General features: G+C 41.5%; 1 protein-coding gene across 4 annotated transcripts in view; it reads right to left on the minus strand.

Moving 5' to 3' along the window:
- rptor (regulatory associated protein of MTOR, complex 1) overlaps nt 1-14600 on the minus strand; it is a 185665-nt gene that overhangs the window by 47733 nt on the left and 123332 nt on the right. For all 4 annotated transcript variants that reach the window (XM_005737332.2, XM_005737331.2, XM_013911928.1 and 1 more), the window contains exons 12-18: nt 14334-14435; nt 10440-10523; nt 9380-9490; nt 8803-8877; nt 7672-7737; nt 4659-4850; nt 129-269 (exon numbers count right to left, since the gene is read on the minus strand). In XM_005737332.2, the coding sequence (XP_005737389.1) occupies nt 129-269; nt 4659-4850; nt 7672-7737; nt 8803-8877; nt 9380-9490; nt 10440-10523; nt 14334-14435 (771 nt within the window). The remainder of the gene's footprint in view (nt 1-128; nt 270-4658; nt 4851-7671; nt 7738-8802; nt 8878-9379; nt 9491-10439; nt 10524-14333; nt 14436-14600) is intronic.

Genomic DNA, 14600 nt, shown 5'->3' on the forward strand with positions numbered 1-14600 from the left:
TTCTTTCTTTCTTGGCCTAGTTTTATGTCCTTCTGCTGTTTTTGCATATTTTTTTAAATTCCCAATTTCTACATTTATCAGTTTGCAACTATATTTTATGCAAGTGTCTGTCTGCGTGCTGTAGCAACCTTTCGGACCACAGGGCTGCCATCGTTGATGAGCTGGGCCAGCATCATGGCCACGTTGTGGTCGATGGTGGTGGAGTGGTCCGTCCTCTCAGCAGAGTTCCCCACAAACGTCCCCAAAGCAAAGACAGCTGCACACCTCACCTGCAACAGCACAACCCACACAACACCTTAAGCTTTCTCTCCTCCTCGTTCAGTAATGATGTTAAAAGTTAAAAGCTGGCTTCGCTGTGGTTCAGTCTCCGCAGTAAACGCTGCAGCTCTAGCTTTCTATTTATTTTTACCTGACAGTGATTTTGGGGTTCGGCCGTTTACCCCGAAAACTAAATATTCCCTCAGCAAACTGATACAAAAATATTTTAATGTCTTGTGAAACCAGTGGGGAAGAGTTTTAGAGGTAATTATAGTTCAATATTCTCTCACTGCACCAGTATGAAATTCAGAGATGCTGGATGCTTCGCTGACCTGTATCACTAACTCATTACTTTTTCTACGCTGCCTCATTGGATTTTTAATCTAAACCTGCTTTGCCCAAAAAGAATTTCCCATCAGGGATCGGATTCACAAACCAAACCTTATTACCACACAAGAATGAATATTTGGTTAGCTTATTTTCCTGTTCTGGCGACAAAAAACACCCAAACCCCAAAAAACACTTTTTTGGAGGCGATTAGATTTAAGGACACAGCTGCAGTGATGCTAAAATAAACAGATGTTACTTTGTTGCAGTTTGCTCCAATTAAAGAGGTTCAGCTCAAACAGTTCAGATGAACATTTCATAATTCACTTCAGCAAGAGCTGATTAAAACCAGAAAATCCAAGGTAATCTTTAAGACAACAGTTACAGGAAAATGCAACATGTCATATACACTCACTAGACAATTTGCCTTCAGGACCGTCTTAGCACAGATTCAATGAGGTTATGAAAACATTTCTCAGGGATTTTGTCCACAACGACTTGATAGCATCACATGGCTAAAAAATACACAATGAGAATCTCCCGCTCCACCACATGCCAAAGTTGTGTTACCGGATCGAGATCAAGTGAATGTAGAGGACATATGAGTGCAGTGAACTCACTGTTATGGTGAGTCAATCTCAGCAGCTCAGCAGTGTCTGAAACACTAAGACCAGCCCGTCCGATACCAGCAATCATGCCACATTCAAAGTTACTTAAATCACATTTCTTTCACATTCTGACGCTCACTTCAAACTTAAGCAGGTCGTCTTCACTGTGCCTAATGCCTAAATCCATTTAGTTTCCGCCAAGTGACTGGCTGATTAAATATTTGGGTTAACAAGCGTTTCAAATGGTGTACTTAACAAAGTGAAAGGTGAGTATAGGTTATATAAGAGTTGTTGGATGTTGTCAGAAACGGAACATAAAAGATCCCGACAACAATAAAAAGCAGTCTCGTCTCACAACACAAAGGAAAATAGTCACAAATTTGAATGTCGTGCATTTCAACTGGAAAGATATTTTCTGTCTGCAGCACAAATTTAGTTTAGACAAAGCAGGAAAGAAAAAAAATTTGTATTTTCCCCCAAACCACAATCTTATTCCAAACGAACACGGCTGTTTGAAATTCCAGACCCTACCTTTAATAAATGGAAAACATTGGTTTTGTGTAAATAGACACGAATCAGTACATATAGAATAGAATAGAATAGAATAGAATAGAATAGAATGGACTAGGCAGGAATAAATGGTTATGTTGGACGGGAGAGACCTGACAATCAAGCTGGAAATTTTGTGTTTAAGAACATGAATCAACAGATTTGAATTCATGGCTATTTCACAACTGTCACGAGACTGTGTTGAACGAGGAGATATGAGACATCATCCATTCATAAAAAAATTTAATTAATTAAATAAAATTAAAACATGTGCTACTAAAGGGGTGCTTTCCTTTTAAAATGGACTTAGATTAACTTGATAAACATGATTCTGAATGGAGGAGCAGGCGTAGGAGGAATGTTTTTCCTCAGCTCGAGTGAGCTCTGATTGAGGATTTTGTCTGCATATCTGTGTGTTTGTGGGTTGCAGAGCCATGTACGATTTTAGATGCCATCTCAGTTCTGTCCCCTCAGACTTTTGCTTAAACGTAATTAAACTCTTTGCACAGTCACTCACCGCTGTGCATCTTCACCTACTTCCAGAGGCCTCTGTGCATACACGGGCACGTGTTCCCATCTCTTCAGAGTTTTAAAAAAAATTGACTTTAATTCCTGAATTCATTTCCCCAGCTACAACCCAAAAATAAAAGTAGAATATTTTGTTGAATAATTTTATTTCACAGGGTCTTGTCCTCAAAAGAGAACTGCCTGCTTACGATGTGGCTGTGCAACGTGAGCAAAGCAACTATCAAAACACAAATAATGTTTGAATTTAACACAAGGAGAGCTTTAAAACGCAGTAACCTATCTGTGAATGCACAATTTCACCACAGTTTGATCAGAATCAGTCAGTTGGAGCTTTCAGTGGGCTTGAACAAACCAACAGAACATGTGTGGGTCACAGATGCTGTCTGCAGACCTCAGTTTCAAGCCCACAGCCAAAGCAGCTGTCTGCGCTGGGAAGGACACCGTTACTGAGCCAGGAACAGATGTTCCCCGTGTGGCTTGTGTGAACAGGGGGCACCGAGTGTCTTGGTGAACTTCAGGGCAAACTCAGACTCACTGTCCCTCTGGTCCACTCATGACCCAGTCAGACAGAAGCCAGCGTGGGCTGGTGTTAAAGATTGAGCGAGTGCACTGAGCAGGGCAGTCCCGCAGAAAACAAACATGCTTTAAACCTTTTCTAACAAACACACTGCATCCCTGAAGTTTTCTCAACTCCACCTGGAGGTGTGCAAAAACGCAAATGTCTGATTCAGTTTTTAAGCTGCTAGCTTCCTAGAACAAAGTCAAAAATAATAATGGTCCGGAGAATTCACAGCAAGTGACTGGACCCACATCTGATGTGGACAAACACCCGACACCATCGCTCATTTGTGACTCAGGAGGCACTGAAAATAAAGACATTTGGCCCAGTGTTTAGTAACATTTGTTACCACGCATCAGTCCAAACTGTGCAGAGCCAAATAAATACATTCATGGTCTGTTTGCGATTTTTCTATAATTTCATGTTTATTTTTATGACTTCTAAGAAGAGACAGATTTAAAAACACCGGCACAGTAAAACAACTGAACAGTTAAAATTACAGACTGTGGAATATCAATAAAAATGTCTTATTATAAATTTAAGACATTTGTCATCTTGGACATCGGAATATTTTTGGGAAGCTTCATGATTGTCAGATGTCAGAGAAAAATGTCTTTAAATGAAAGGAAGGGAAATCTTTTCATTTCCTGTCCACATTGTTTTCTTTCTTTATTATTTCTTACAAAAAACTTTGTTTTTGAGTTTTGTAATGGGTCTGAAAAGTCTGAAAAGTCTTTTCTTTTTTCCCTGACTGACCACTGATATTACATTTCAAAAGTAAAAAGCCCCAAACTCTTAAAATATTCTCTTTATTTAGCTGCACTCTAGACTATAATTTTAGTTGAGATGCCTTTTTCTTATACAACTCTTCTAAGACTCGTCCAAATGAAAAACTCAAGCAGAAGTCAAAATATTCTGATGCATGCAGAGACCGATCTGCGTATTCTGCCACCTCGTGGTTTCGATGTTCTTGCAGTGGCAGATTGAGTATATACAGGTGCTGCTGTGACAGCAGAGGGTCTTGTTGGACTCCAGATGTTAGCCAGTGGTCACCAGTTAATGTTTGTCATACAGATTTTGTGTTTAACTGTCACCCAGAAACAGATCTACTGGAATGTCTTGTTTTTTTCATCAGCACATTAAAAAACGACAACAACAAACGAGGCTTCTTGGGCTGAATCATGTAATACGTATTTGCACACTGACCTTTTTAGTCACTAATTCAAGTGAAATATTCTACTGACAGCAAAAATCCCCCCAACACAAAAAACTAAATGTGAGTGAGAGCTCCTTGAGGCAGTTTGGAGGAAACACAGTTAAACAAACAGCAGCTGGTCAATCATCCTAACTGACACGAGGTTTCACTGGCTGCAGGCCATCAGTTAAACCCTGTCCAGGTTACACTGGTCCGAGCAACTAACAATATGCTTCACAATAAAGTCAGTTAATTGAGTTAATTGATCCACTCGGCACAGCCTCTGAAGAAAGGAAAACTCTTCATGTGTTGGAAAGAAGTTAAGAAATTGCTATTACTACTAACTTTCAGCACTTCCCTTGAATCCTGTGTAGGTCTCTAGCCTGCAACAACAGGTCGACAGGACTTTTACTGAAACTAGAATCAGGGCAGAAGTTTCAAGGTAACATTTCTTAGAACATGAAAATCTGTCTAAAAATCTGGTTTAATTTAAGTTGAAGAACTAAATCTGAAGGTTATGCATATTTTGGAAATTAAGCTGTGCTGCTCTTCCTTTTTCCTCAAACGAACGTCTTAATCATCTCTAAAGACTTTCTTGTATTAGACACAACGCGTGCAACACTTGACGTCTCACCTCTGGAATGGGATCTGAAAGCAGAGTGTAGAGCTTCTCGTGAGCGCTGTCGCGAACCCCACACCAACGCGCCGGGTCAAAGTTCTGCCAGATGCGTCCCAGGCAAATAGCCACCCACTGGCGGAGCAAGGGATGGGGGTCTGACAGCTGCTCCAGGCAGTTTGCTATCAGGTTGCCCTGCAGACAGGCCTCCTGGAGGGGAGAGAAGGAGCGATGCAGAATGAGCGATGAGTGCATGAGATGCACAGATGTGAAGCTTTTGGTTATAAAAGCGGGCGCACCTGCAGATGAGATTTGAGAAAGACTGACAGAACCGTGGGAGCTGAAACAACATCACTGAATTACTCTCATTTGGATCCGTCGTGAGACGCTGGACTGTGGTAGTTAACAATAACCTTCCCGCTAAATCTAATAAAATACAATATCTGCAGTCATCTCGAGCAGCGCACAGGTGTGAAGCTGGGAGCAGACTTGTAGCTCATTAGCCAGTTAATAACCACTAACCTGTAACCTCACACTGTGTGATGGACAAAAAGATGATGAGCTCTGTGGCAGCATGACTTTTTGCTTTCAACCCATTTGGGCTTTAAAAAAAATCATCTGTGAACAAAAGGTAATTGGTTACCAAGTTTTCAGATGGTCCAAAGCACGAGAGGGAAGCTGGCGGCTTTATTTAAAATCATCCTAAAGTTTCTTTTTGATGGATTTTCTTGTCAGAGCCCTAACAAGTGTTCTCTCTCTCGTTTCCGCTGCCATCGCGTTTCTTCTTTTCACGGACTTTTTCAAATGCTGAACTATCATTAATAAGACTACAGACTCCCTGTCGTTTCTCACACACAAACGGTCACTATCTGCTAGCCTGTCTGTGTGTAGTTCAAATGTTCAACAGTACAAGATAAAACTACACAACCTACAGTGCACGTTCAAACCCTTCATCTCCACAAATGATTCATTGTCATAATACCCAGGACTCTGACGGCGTACTAGACTTTATTCTAAAGCACACGTGGAACATGGAAACGTGTGCGTCACTGTTTTTTACAGTTCAGTTTTAGCGACACTGTTTCTAAGCGTACTTTCTTCTCAACCTTGAAGCCTCGTGACTCTTTGCATCACAGTGCACAGCCTTTTTATCACGTATGATTCATTCCTACCACATCGATGACTCTTATATGTAAAAGTGGGACAATGCTCCTTAGCACTCTCAAACAAGCAGGATTACACGGTGGTACTAATTCATAAACTACCCCACTGGATCTGATCACAGTGTTACAATGTCCGGCAGTAGTAAGAACAGGAATTAAATATTTTGCTGCCTACAAATGGAATTAATTACAAAAGCCTGTGAAGTTACATTGGAAAGTTTTAAAAAGTATATTTATGAGTAGATTTATTCACATGTATAATATAGTGTTGTATAATGTATATGTGGTACTGTTAGACAGGTCTTTCTTTAAAAAGACATCCAGCACTCAAAGGATTTAATACTAATATTGCCACTATTATTATTATTATTATTATTAGTAGTAGTAGTATTATTACATTACATGATTTTTAGATTAATTGAAGATTCTAAATTGCCATTAGCTCCAGGTGTTAGTGATTGTGGTCGCCCATCTCTCACTGTTAGTCATGTGATGGACTGGTTCCCCATCCAGGATGCCCCACCCCTGCTGAGACCTGCAGGATCCAGCCTCACTGCAACCCTGAAACGGTGAGTGGTCACAGTAGAGTAAAAAGAGTACAGCAATCTTTTGGATCTAGGAAAAAAGTTGGTTGTTCATTTTTTCGCTTGAATTTTTGGTCTGCATATTTTTTTGCTGAATAACTGCAAGTAGCTGCATTGACCAACCAGCTGCCTGCATATGATGCGTTTAGGGGAGTTCTGTAAATTACAAAGAAGCCAAATATACCAAATATAACTTCAAAGTACAGTCTGACTTCTCTGTGCAGTTTAAAAGACCGGTGTGATTATGCAAAGATCTAGTAAATGTGTCACTTCTCAAGTTTTCTTGAAAATTCAACCTCTCTTACACACACGAACCGCAATAAACGAGAGGGGGAGAGAATCTTCTTTCGTCTCCAACAAATTGAGGCATCATAACAGCGCATCATTTGTCAGCAGCTACACAGCGTAACCCTCCCCACCCCTAATGTTTCTCATCGTTCTCTCGGCTCTGATGGATCCTCCCAGCTGAACCCAGAGAGCTGGAATATTAAGACACCATGGCTCGGTGACATGTTCGCAACAGCGAAACTGCAGTAATGAGCGCTGTTGTTGAAAGGAAGAGGAATAAATAATGGAGATGTGGAGCAGGCAGAGAGTCTCAGTGTAATGCTGAGGATCATCTATTATTTACACAGACCTGTGAGAGAGGTAGGCGTGCTAAGGACACAGGGATACCGCAGAAGAATGGCTGTTTCTGAGCTTGAGAGCACATACAGCTTTTATGATTTGTCACATTTATATACTGTAATGTCGAGACAGGGAGGAGTAGAGGAGAAAGGAGTGAGTCAAATAACATTCACAACTAGACAGAAAAATAACCACAGAGACCAGGAGCAGGAGCGAAACGGAATGATGGTGGAATATTTCTTTGTGGAATAGAGTGTCAAGAATTGCGTGCGTGCGTGTGCGTGTCGACTCCATGAAATGACGAGCTACATCCCTACATCGCACCCCTGGACGTTTGATTAGCGTCAGACACAAAAGGCTTCTGGGATTGAACACCGGACGCCAGCAGCAGGCCGAAGTGACACCTGCGGTGATAAAGTGTCACCGCAGAGGTGGCTGTGGGACGGAAACGGAGATTGCAGAGGTGACTGTGGGTGACAAAACTGTCACATAACCAATATCTCCCAGAAATACACAATAGACGAGAGAGTGATCTTTCAAAGTGACGGCTGGCCCCGAAAGAAGGCGCCGTTCTGTTGAGGGAAGTGAATGAATATGTTCGCCTATTTGGATTTCTAGCAAGCAAACAGACAGCGACGTGTTCAGACATCCTCCTACCTGCCCTGTGGTATAGTTGTTCACTATAACAGCTAAAATGAAGACAGCCATGGTCCGATGCTCAGCCTGAAACAGGGAAAAGGACAGAATTAAGTTTTTACGTCACTTCCACTCTACGTTTCTCGTTTATCTTAAACTAATTTGTTGTGAAGCAGTAAGATAAAGTGGACCTATTATACTTTAATATGCGAGTGGAAAATCTTCATATTAAACAGGGACAAAATTTTAGACAGCAAGGTGAGCAAAATATTCAGGATTCAGACTGCTCAGATTTTTGTGCACCTGGTCGACATTAACTTTCATGGTTTCCTTTTAGAGGCCAGAGATACAGCTCCAACTTCACTGACATTCTCCGCTTGACCGCTTCAATTTATAGGGCTTGACCAGGGTCAAGTTCAATATCAGGTTTCAAGTTAAAGAAGGATAAGAGTCGTCACGTGTTCCTCTCATGCCACTACACAGAGGACTGAGTTGACTAAAGATGAAGTTTGGAGATGAGGAACAAACATTTGTCATTAAGAGCTAACTGATTAGCAGTTAGCAAATTATTTTGCCATCAAACATGGATCACGTGACTCTTTCCGGGTCACTTTGCTCTGTGTTTTTGCATATCGATAACAAAACAGTAACATTTTAGATAACTTATAGAAAAAACACAATGAAAACGTGTCTGATCGTTAGCGCATCGGAACCGTTTCCTAATTTTATAATTGAACTCAGTAAATAAATGTCAATTTCTATAATAACGCAACGTCATGAAAACTCTGAAAAAAGGGAAATGGCGAGAAGTCACAATAAAAAGATGAAACTAATATTATATTGATGGAATTTTTGCTTGTATTAATAACTTATTCCTAAAGACAACAGGCATATTTTTAGTGTTACTACAGACTATTATTGTTTCTTAAGAGGTGGATCCTTCATTTAGGCAGAAAATTTACTAGAGAGACTGAAGAGTTTAAACACTGTTTTCAGAACAAGAACATTAAAGGAGTGAAGTACAGCAGCTGGTTGAGAAATTACATGAAAGGAGTAACACCAGATAAAAAATAACAGAAGTCCACTTCAAGACTCCCAGCTGGAATATTTAAACAGGATTTTGCTTTCTTGATGACGATGGCGGATACTCACAGGCATGTAATTGTCAGCCAACACTGACAGGAAGTACTTGTGCCCATTGTCTTTCACCAGGTCAGCTTGACATGACTGTGGAAACAGAAAGAAGGAGAAGATGGTGGAGACTTCACAGCAGATATATTATGGGGTATGTTTGTTTCTTTCAAGCAGAGCCTCAAAACTTTGCATGAATACTGATTATAAATGTTATTATTGCAGGAGCGTACGGCCCCGAGCAGGGACTAAAATATGAAACATGGCAGAATTGAGATGTAAATCCTAGATTACTCCTAATTATTTCATCAGCGCCAGAAAGCTCTTCCGATGCCACAAGCTGCTTCTGTACTTCAGGGTTTATCATGTTTTTCGTCTGTAACATGAAACAAAGTGACGAGCAGTGAAGCTCGAGATCAAAGTCTGCGTCTGATTCAAACATCTTCAAAAAGTGTCGGAGGAGTTAAATCAGATAAATTATTGTAGGAAACAAGGAAAAAGTTAATTCAAGTAAATGAACCTTTTTCAGTCTATGAAAATAAATATAATAATAATGAATAAACTGGACTTTGAAGTGTGCGAGTGTGATTTTACGTACGCTGTCCACAGCGAGGATTTTAGCCCAGATGAAAACCAGCAGCGGCCGCAGCTCTCTGGCTGAGCTCTGAAGCAGCTTTAACACGTAGGGGAAGATCCCCACGGACAAGGCCTGAAACACAGAACAGGCAAACACGGAGCGCTGGTGTTTATAAAGCTGTATTGATGTTACCGTTATGGGTCAAGCTTTGCTGTTGAACCTGACCGTCCAAGTGTGAAGGCCGAGACGCACCTGTGGTTTACAAAAGTCAAGGCGAACACCAGAATGAAAAGGAGCCGAGCACAAGCTGGGAGCCCGAAAGACTTGCTGAAAATACAACCTGGCTTTGGACTTACTTCACCTTCCAGCTAAATAAACTATCCAACAGCAAAAACACCATACTTTGGGATTTTAATCTTAAACTTATATTGATCTGAATTACAAATGCTAAATTCTAAAAAGATTTTCACTGGAGGTTTTAGAGATGCAGCAGCGTCCTGTTCATAATAAGATAATAATCCGGTGTTATACGTGTAACTAAAAAAAGCATACAGCTGATGGTTTTACATTCAGTCTTCAGATGTATCTGCTTTCTCCTCAGTGACGGGCAGCAGCACCTGACTTTAATCCACTAAAAACACTAATATCTTATTTAAAATATAAATAAATTAACAAAAAAGAAGACAAACTGCTAGCAGCATGCTAACCAGTACAGCCAGGTCCACTGCCCATTTCAAAATGCAAGAAATCTAAACAATAACCTAATATTCAGCTGTCATAGTGTTTTTAAAACCTAAAAAAATTGCATAACAGATATTTTGCACATCCTGACACAAGTCTTAGATTCTTCATTTTTTTCTGTCTTGGATACGTTTACTAAAGTGAATATTGTCGAGGTTTTCAAACCTCTAAATCAGTGAAAACAAACTCAGTTTCATATTTCCTTTTAATAAAGAGATAATGATGTAAGCTATGAGAGGCATGTGTTTGAAGGACACGTGGCGCTCCCTGCCTCCAGTGCTGAGCACAGGATGGAGGGTTGCGATTGTTATTTTTTTAAACATTCATAGCAAAAACGCACCAGACTGACGGCCCAGGGTCCCAAATCCAGAAACCGTCCGAGCAGGTCCAAAGCACGCAGCCGGTGCACCTGACTCAGGAGGACCTGAAAGAGAGCAGAGGTCAAAGGTCGATGCTGCCGCCTCTGAACTGAGAGGAAGTCTAAGATTAAAGTAGCAGGAGGAGGAAGAACAAGAGCAGAAATGTCGTAGAGGTGCAGTAAAACAGGTGGCTCTCCCACCAGTACTGCTAACACACTGGCACCAGATTTCATGAGTGGGCGGCAGGGTGCGTCCTCTTGGCTGCCATGTTATTTGAGATCTTACTGCGATACTGGTACGGGTAAATACCTGATTGGGCTTTTTTTTCCCTGCAGAGAAATTTTGGCAGCCACTTAATCCCCTCCCCCTTTTGAATGATGTAATTGGCATTCTTTTGTTGTTAATTGGGGTTTCGTTCAAATTGTTTTTTGTTTTGTTTGTTTTTTACCAAAGAGACAAAAATAACAGGAACATGCACAGATTTCTGTCCAATGAACTCATTGCCGCTGTTGTATGCTGCGATCATGCTTACTGCCGCGTGCAGTCAGCCCCACAGGCCGATTCTGAGCCAAGAAAAACCCAAAGCAGCAGAGATGCCAAACGGGATCACGATGTAACGGTTTTGGCCAAGTAGAAGTATTTTAAGGACGCAAATGTTAAGCGCTCAAATTGTATGCGTGTATGTTTGGTTGGACTAACATTATGTGCAGTGTGCCACAAAGCCTGTGTGAAGGCTGGACACTGGTCCATCCCCATGTGACCACCCTGCAGTGTGTGTGGGAACAAGCATATGGAGGAACCCAGGAATACACACCCACACACACACATACATTAAGACATTTCCAGGGAATCATAATGTATTAATGACTTCCTCCGTGCCTTCGACCCGCAGGGTGTGACCACAGAAACAGATCCGGGAAAGACCGGACCAGGGATGCCTTCAACTCTGAGGAAGTGTGTGGGAACAAGGAAGTGTGTGACGCAGGCGCGTGCTCTGCAGGAAGGAAAAAAGCCACCTGGCAAAAATACTAAAGAAATCCTCCTGATCTCGGTTTAAAGGAAAAAAAATCTCATTCCTCATCCAGTCCCCACCTCTTTCCCAATTCTCTATATATTTTTAGATGCATAGTCAGTGTAAAAATGGTCATAGCATGGTGATATCACCCACTAATTAGTGAAGTCTCATAATGAAGCCAGGAACTGAGCAATTTCCCCACCGCCATCTCTTTGGACACCCAGGAGTCGCCCCTGCCGGCAGCTTTAAGGCACTCAGAAGCTACAGCCATCTTTAACATTGTTTACAATTAGGCCATGCTTTTGAGGCGCTAACTTTGGAACAGCCTTCCTTAATGCATCAGTTTGGCCAAATCATTAGTACTTTTTATAGGTCTATGGATGGAAGTTTGTTATTGATTATTGCAATTAATTTACCGATCTAGTATTTAGATTTGATATCTGTCCAATTAGGACTTGAAGAGCTGGATCAGGTTACAATGGAACAATTCAGTTTAGCTTGCTTCGTCAGGACTCCAGTTGCTAAGAGGATAGCTAACATAGTATGCAGGAAGCTAACAGCAAGGGTTCAATAGTTAGGAGGTACTTTCCACCTGAAATACTTTCAGCCATGAGGTTTCCCCCCTTTGTTCTCACTCTGGTTATGTTCAGTGTAAAAGTCGGTGGAAACTCTTTGTCACACTTAAAATAACATATTATGTTGAGGTCAACTCAGTCAAATTAACATTATGTTGTTTTAGCTCCACTCAGTGTGTGAGGGGTTGCACTCACAGCGAGACCAACAGCAGGGAAAGAAGAAACAAGCGTAACTAGAAACAGCAGCAGCAAACAATCAAGTACGTTCAGATCATTTATCTGATAGCTGATGTTACGTTACGGAAAAACAAGGTGGTCCGAATCTCTTCCTACAGCTTTGTGATTTAACAGGAGATTAATGTCGTCAGACACCGCGGGCGTTGTATCGGAAGTGAAAAAAGTTGGAAAGGAATTTATAGAGTGCTACACAAATAAAATTGTTATTATGATTCCACACAGCCCTAATCATAAGCTCATTTTATGCAAATAAATATCTGAGCAATTCTCTAAACATGCACACACATTAAAGCGCGTGTGCATGTTTACTGGAGCGGCTCATGTGTGCAACAACATGCTTCCCATCCCCTTCGGTGCAGTGAGTAAGCGCTTCCTCTCATGACGCTGTATGTATGAACGTCGGCGCACGTTGCGTCACGTCATGATGCACCTGCAGGTATGAATCACTTGGGTGATACATAGAGAAGAAGATTAAAAAAAACAACACGTGTTTGAGTGTGTTGTTGTTACTATAGCGTCACAACTTGGAAACATTGTAACTCCAATAATCCGTCCTGGATGAAGGACTGCTTCCTGGGCTCTGTTGTTCTCCCTTTGCTCATTTCATTAAAGAGCGTTATTGATGGTTTCCTGCCCGTTGCTCATCTTTTTTGTCACTCTTTGCACTTTTCAAATTGAGTCAGATTATATTTTGGCCTTTGACTGTAAATCCTGTAAGAATTCACCCGACTCTTTAGCTTCATTCTTATGCAACTGCATACTTAAATAGGTAGAAAACCTGTTTATGTGCCCATTAATTACATCACGGAGCAGGAAGTAGCCCTCACACTAAATGACATTGCCCTTATGGTGTACAGCTGCAATATGTTGTGTAATCTCAAAGGCTGCTGCTCCTTTCCTCTTATATCCACATCAACAACACACACACACACACACACGCTGTACCCGGTGCTCGCCGATCAGTCTGCCTTTTCCTCAGCTTTTAACGGCTCCCGACAGAACTGCTGTATGGACGTGCTGCTGCTGGGAGCGCGCTGAGTCAGCAGAAAATTACCATTCAACACGGACAGCTACTATGCTGTGATATAGCACTACTATGTACTGTGATATAATACAACAGCACAACTGTACAACCCCGCGGGGTGATGGTGGTGGTGGAGGTGGGAAGAGGAAAATGAAGCATATGACCGCAGTTACTCAGCAGCTGATGCACTCTACGAGGATGTGCCAAGATTTCACTCTTGGACCTTTCACTCTCTCCAGAGTGTGGTGGTTTACACGTTCGCCTAACGAGATCCCGGGTTTGATCCTGGGAGGAGACACTGATGCCTCGTTGGATTGTGCCAATCAAAAATTTGGCGCTACCCGCTGTAGCGACCCCTCGTGAAATAAGAGAGGAGCTGCAAGCCGCTTCTACAAAGTTCAGCGCTACAGAAAACACAACATTCATGTCACAGGTTTTCTTGCAGGCTTGTAAAAAAAAAAAAAAATTGGTCTGAAAATAATGAGCTCAATTTGCAAGAGGGACGACCTGAAGGTAGGAGTATGTTGTGTAATAAATTAAAAGAGACCTGTTAGCACTGTGACATTTGCAAAACAAAGACTCATACTGATACAGAATTATTATTGCATGTTGAAAGTATAATTGCATTTCATTTCATTTTCTTGTCTTTTTAAAGCATTTTTATCTTCATCTTTTACTTTAGTGTCTCTCTTTTGGTTTGCGATCTCCGTTCCACGTTTTGCATATGAAAGCTGGATTTTTATATCCTTTCCTATAGTTTTCTCGTTATATTTGACTGGTTTATATGCAATGGCGAGGTGGAGAAAATTAGCGTCTTGCTTTTATGAATTATTATCTACATTTAAATGGAAATGTGGGCACAGAAAGCAGCGCCTCCTTTGCTCGCTTAGTTATTTCAGTGGCCCGAGTTCAGTTCTGTCCCCGGCCATTTGTTAGACATTTTACCCCACCCCCCGTTTGTCCTCAGCAGTTCCAGTCTCATAAAGCTGTGGGTGTGTGTCGAGGTGTGTGTGTGCGTCTGTACCTGCAGTACAATTGGGAGCTGCTCAGGTGGGTTTCTGTTCTCTACGCCCATCGTCAACCACACCTGAAACGCTGTCAGCTGCTCTGCGAAGAAAGGACTGTGCTGTGGACACAAGAAGCAATGAAATATTTATCACCATTTCAAATCATTTATTCTGCTTCAGCTTTCTCTCTCTTTCAAATGGACACACACACACACACACACACACACACACACACACACACACACACACACACACACACACACACACACACACACACACACACA

This window comes from Pundamilia nyererei, unplaced genomic scaffold, assembly GCF_000239375.1.
Source record: "Pundamilia nyererei isolate P.nyererei 1_Seehausen unplaced genomic scaffold, PunNye1.0 scaffold00075, whole genome shotgun sequence".
NCBI classification, from domain to species: domain Eukaryota; kingdom Metazoa; phylum Chordata; class Actinopteri; order Cichliformes; family Cichlidae; genus Pundamilia; species Pundamilia nyererei.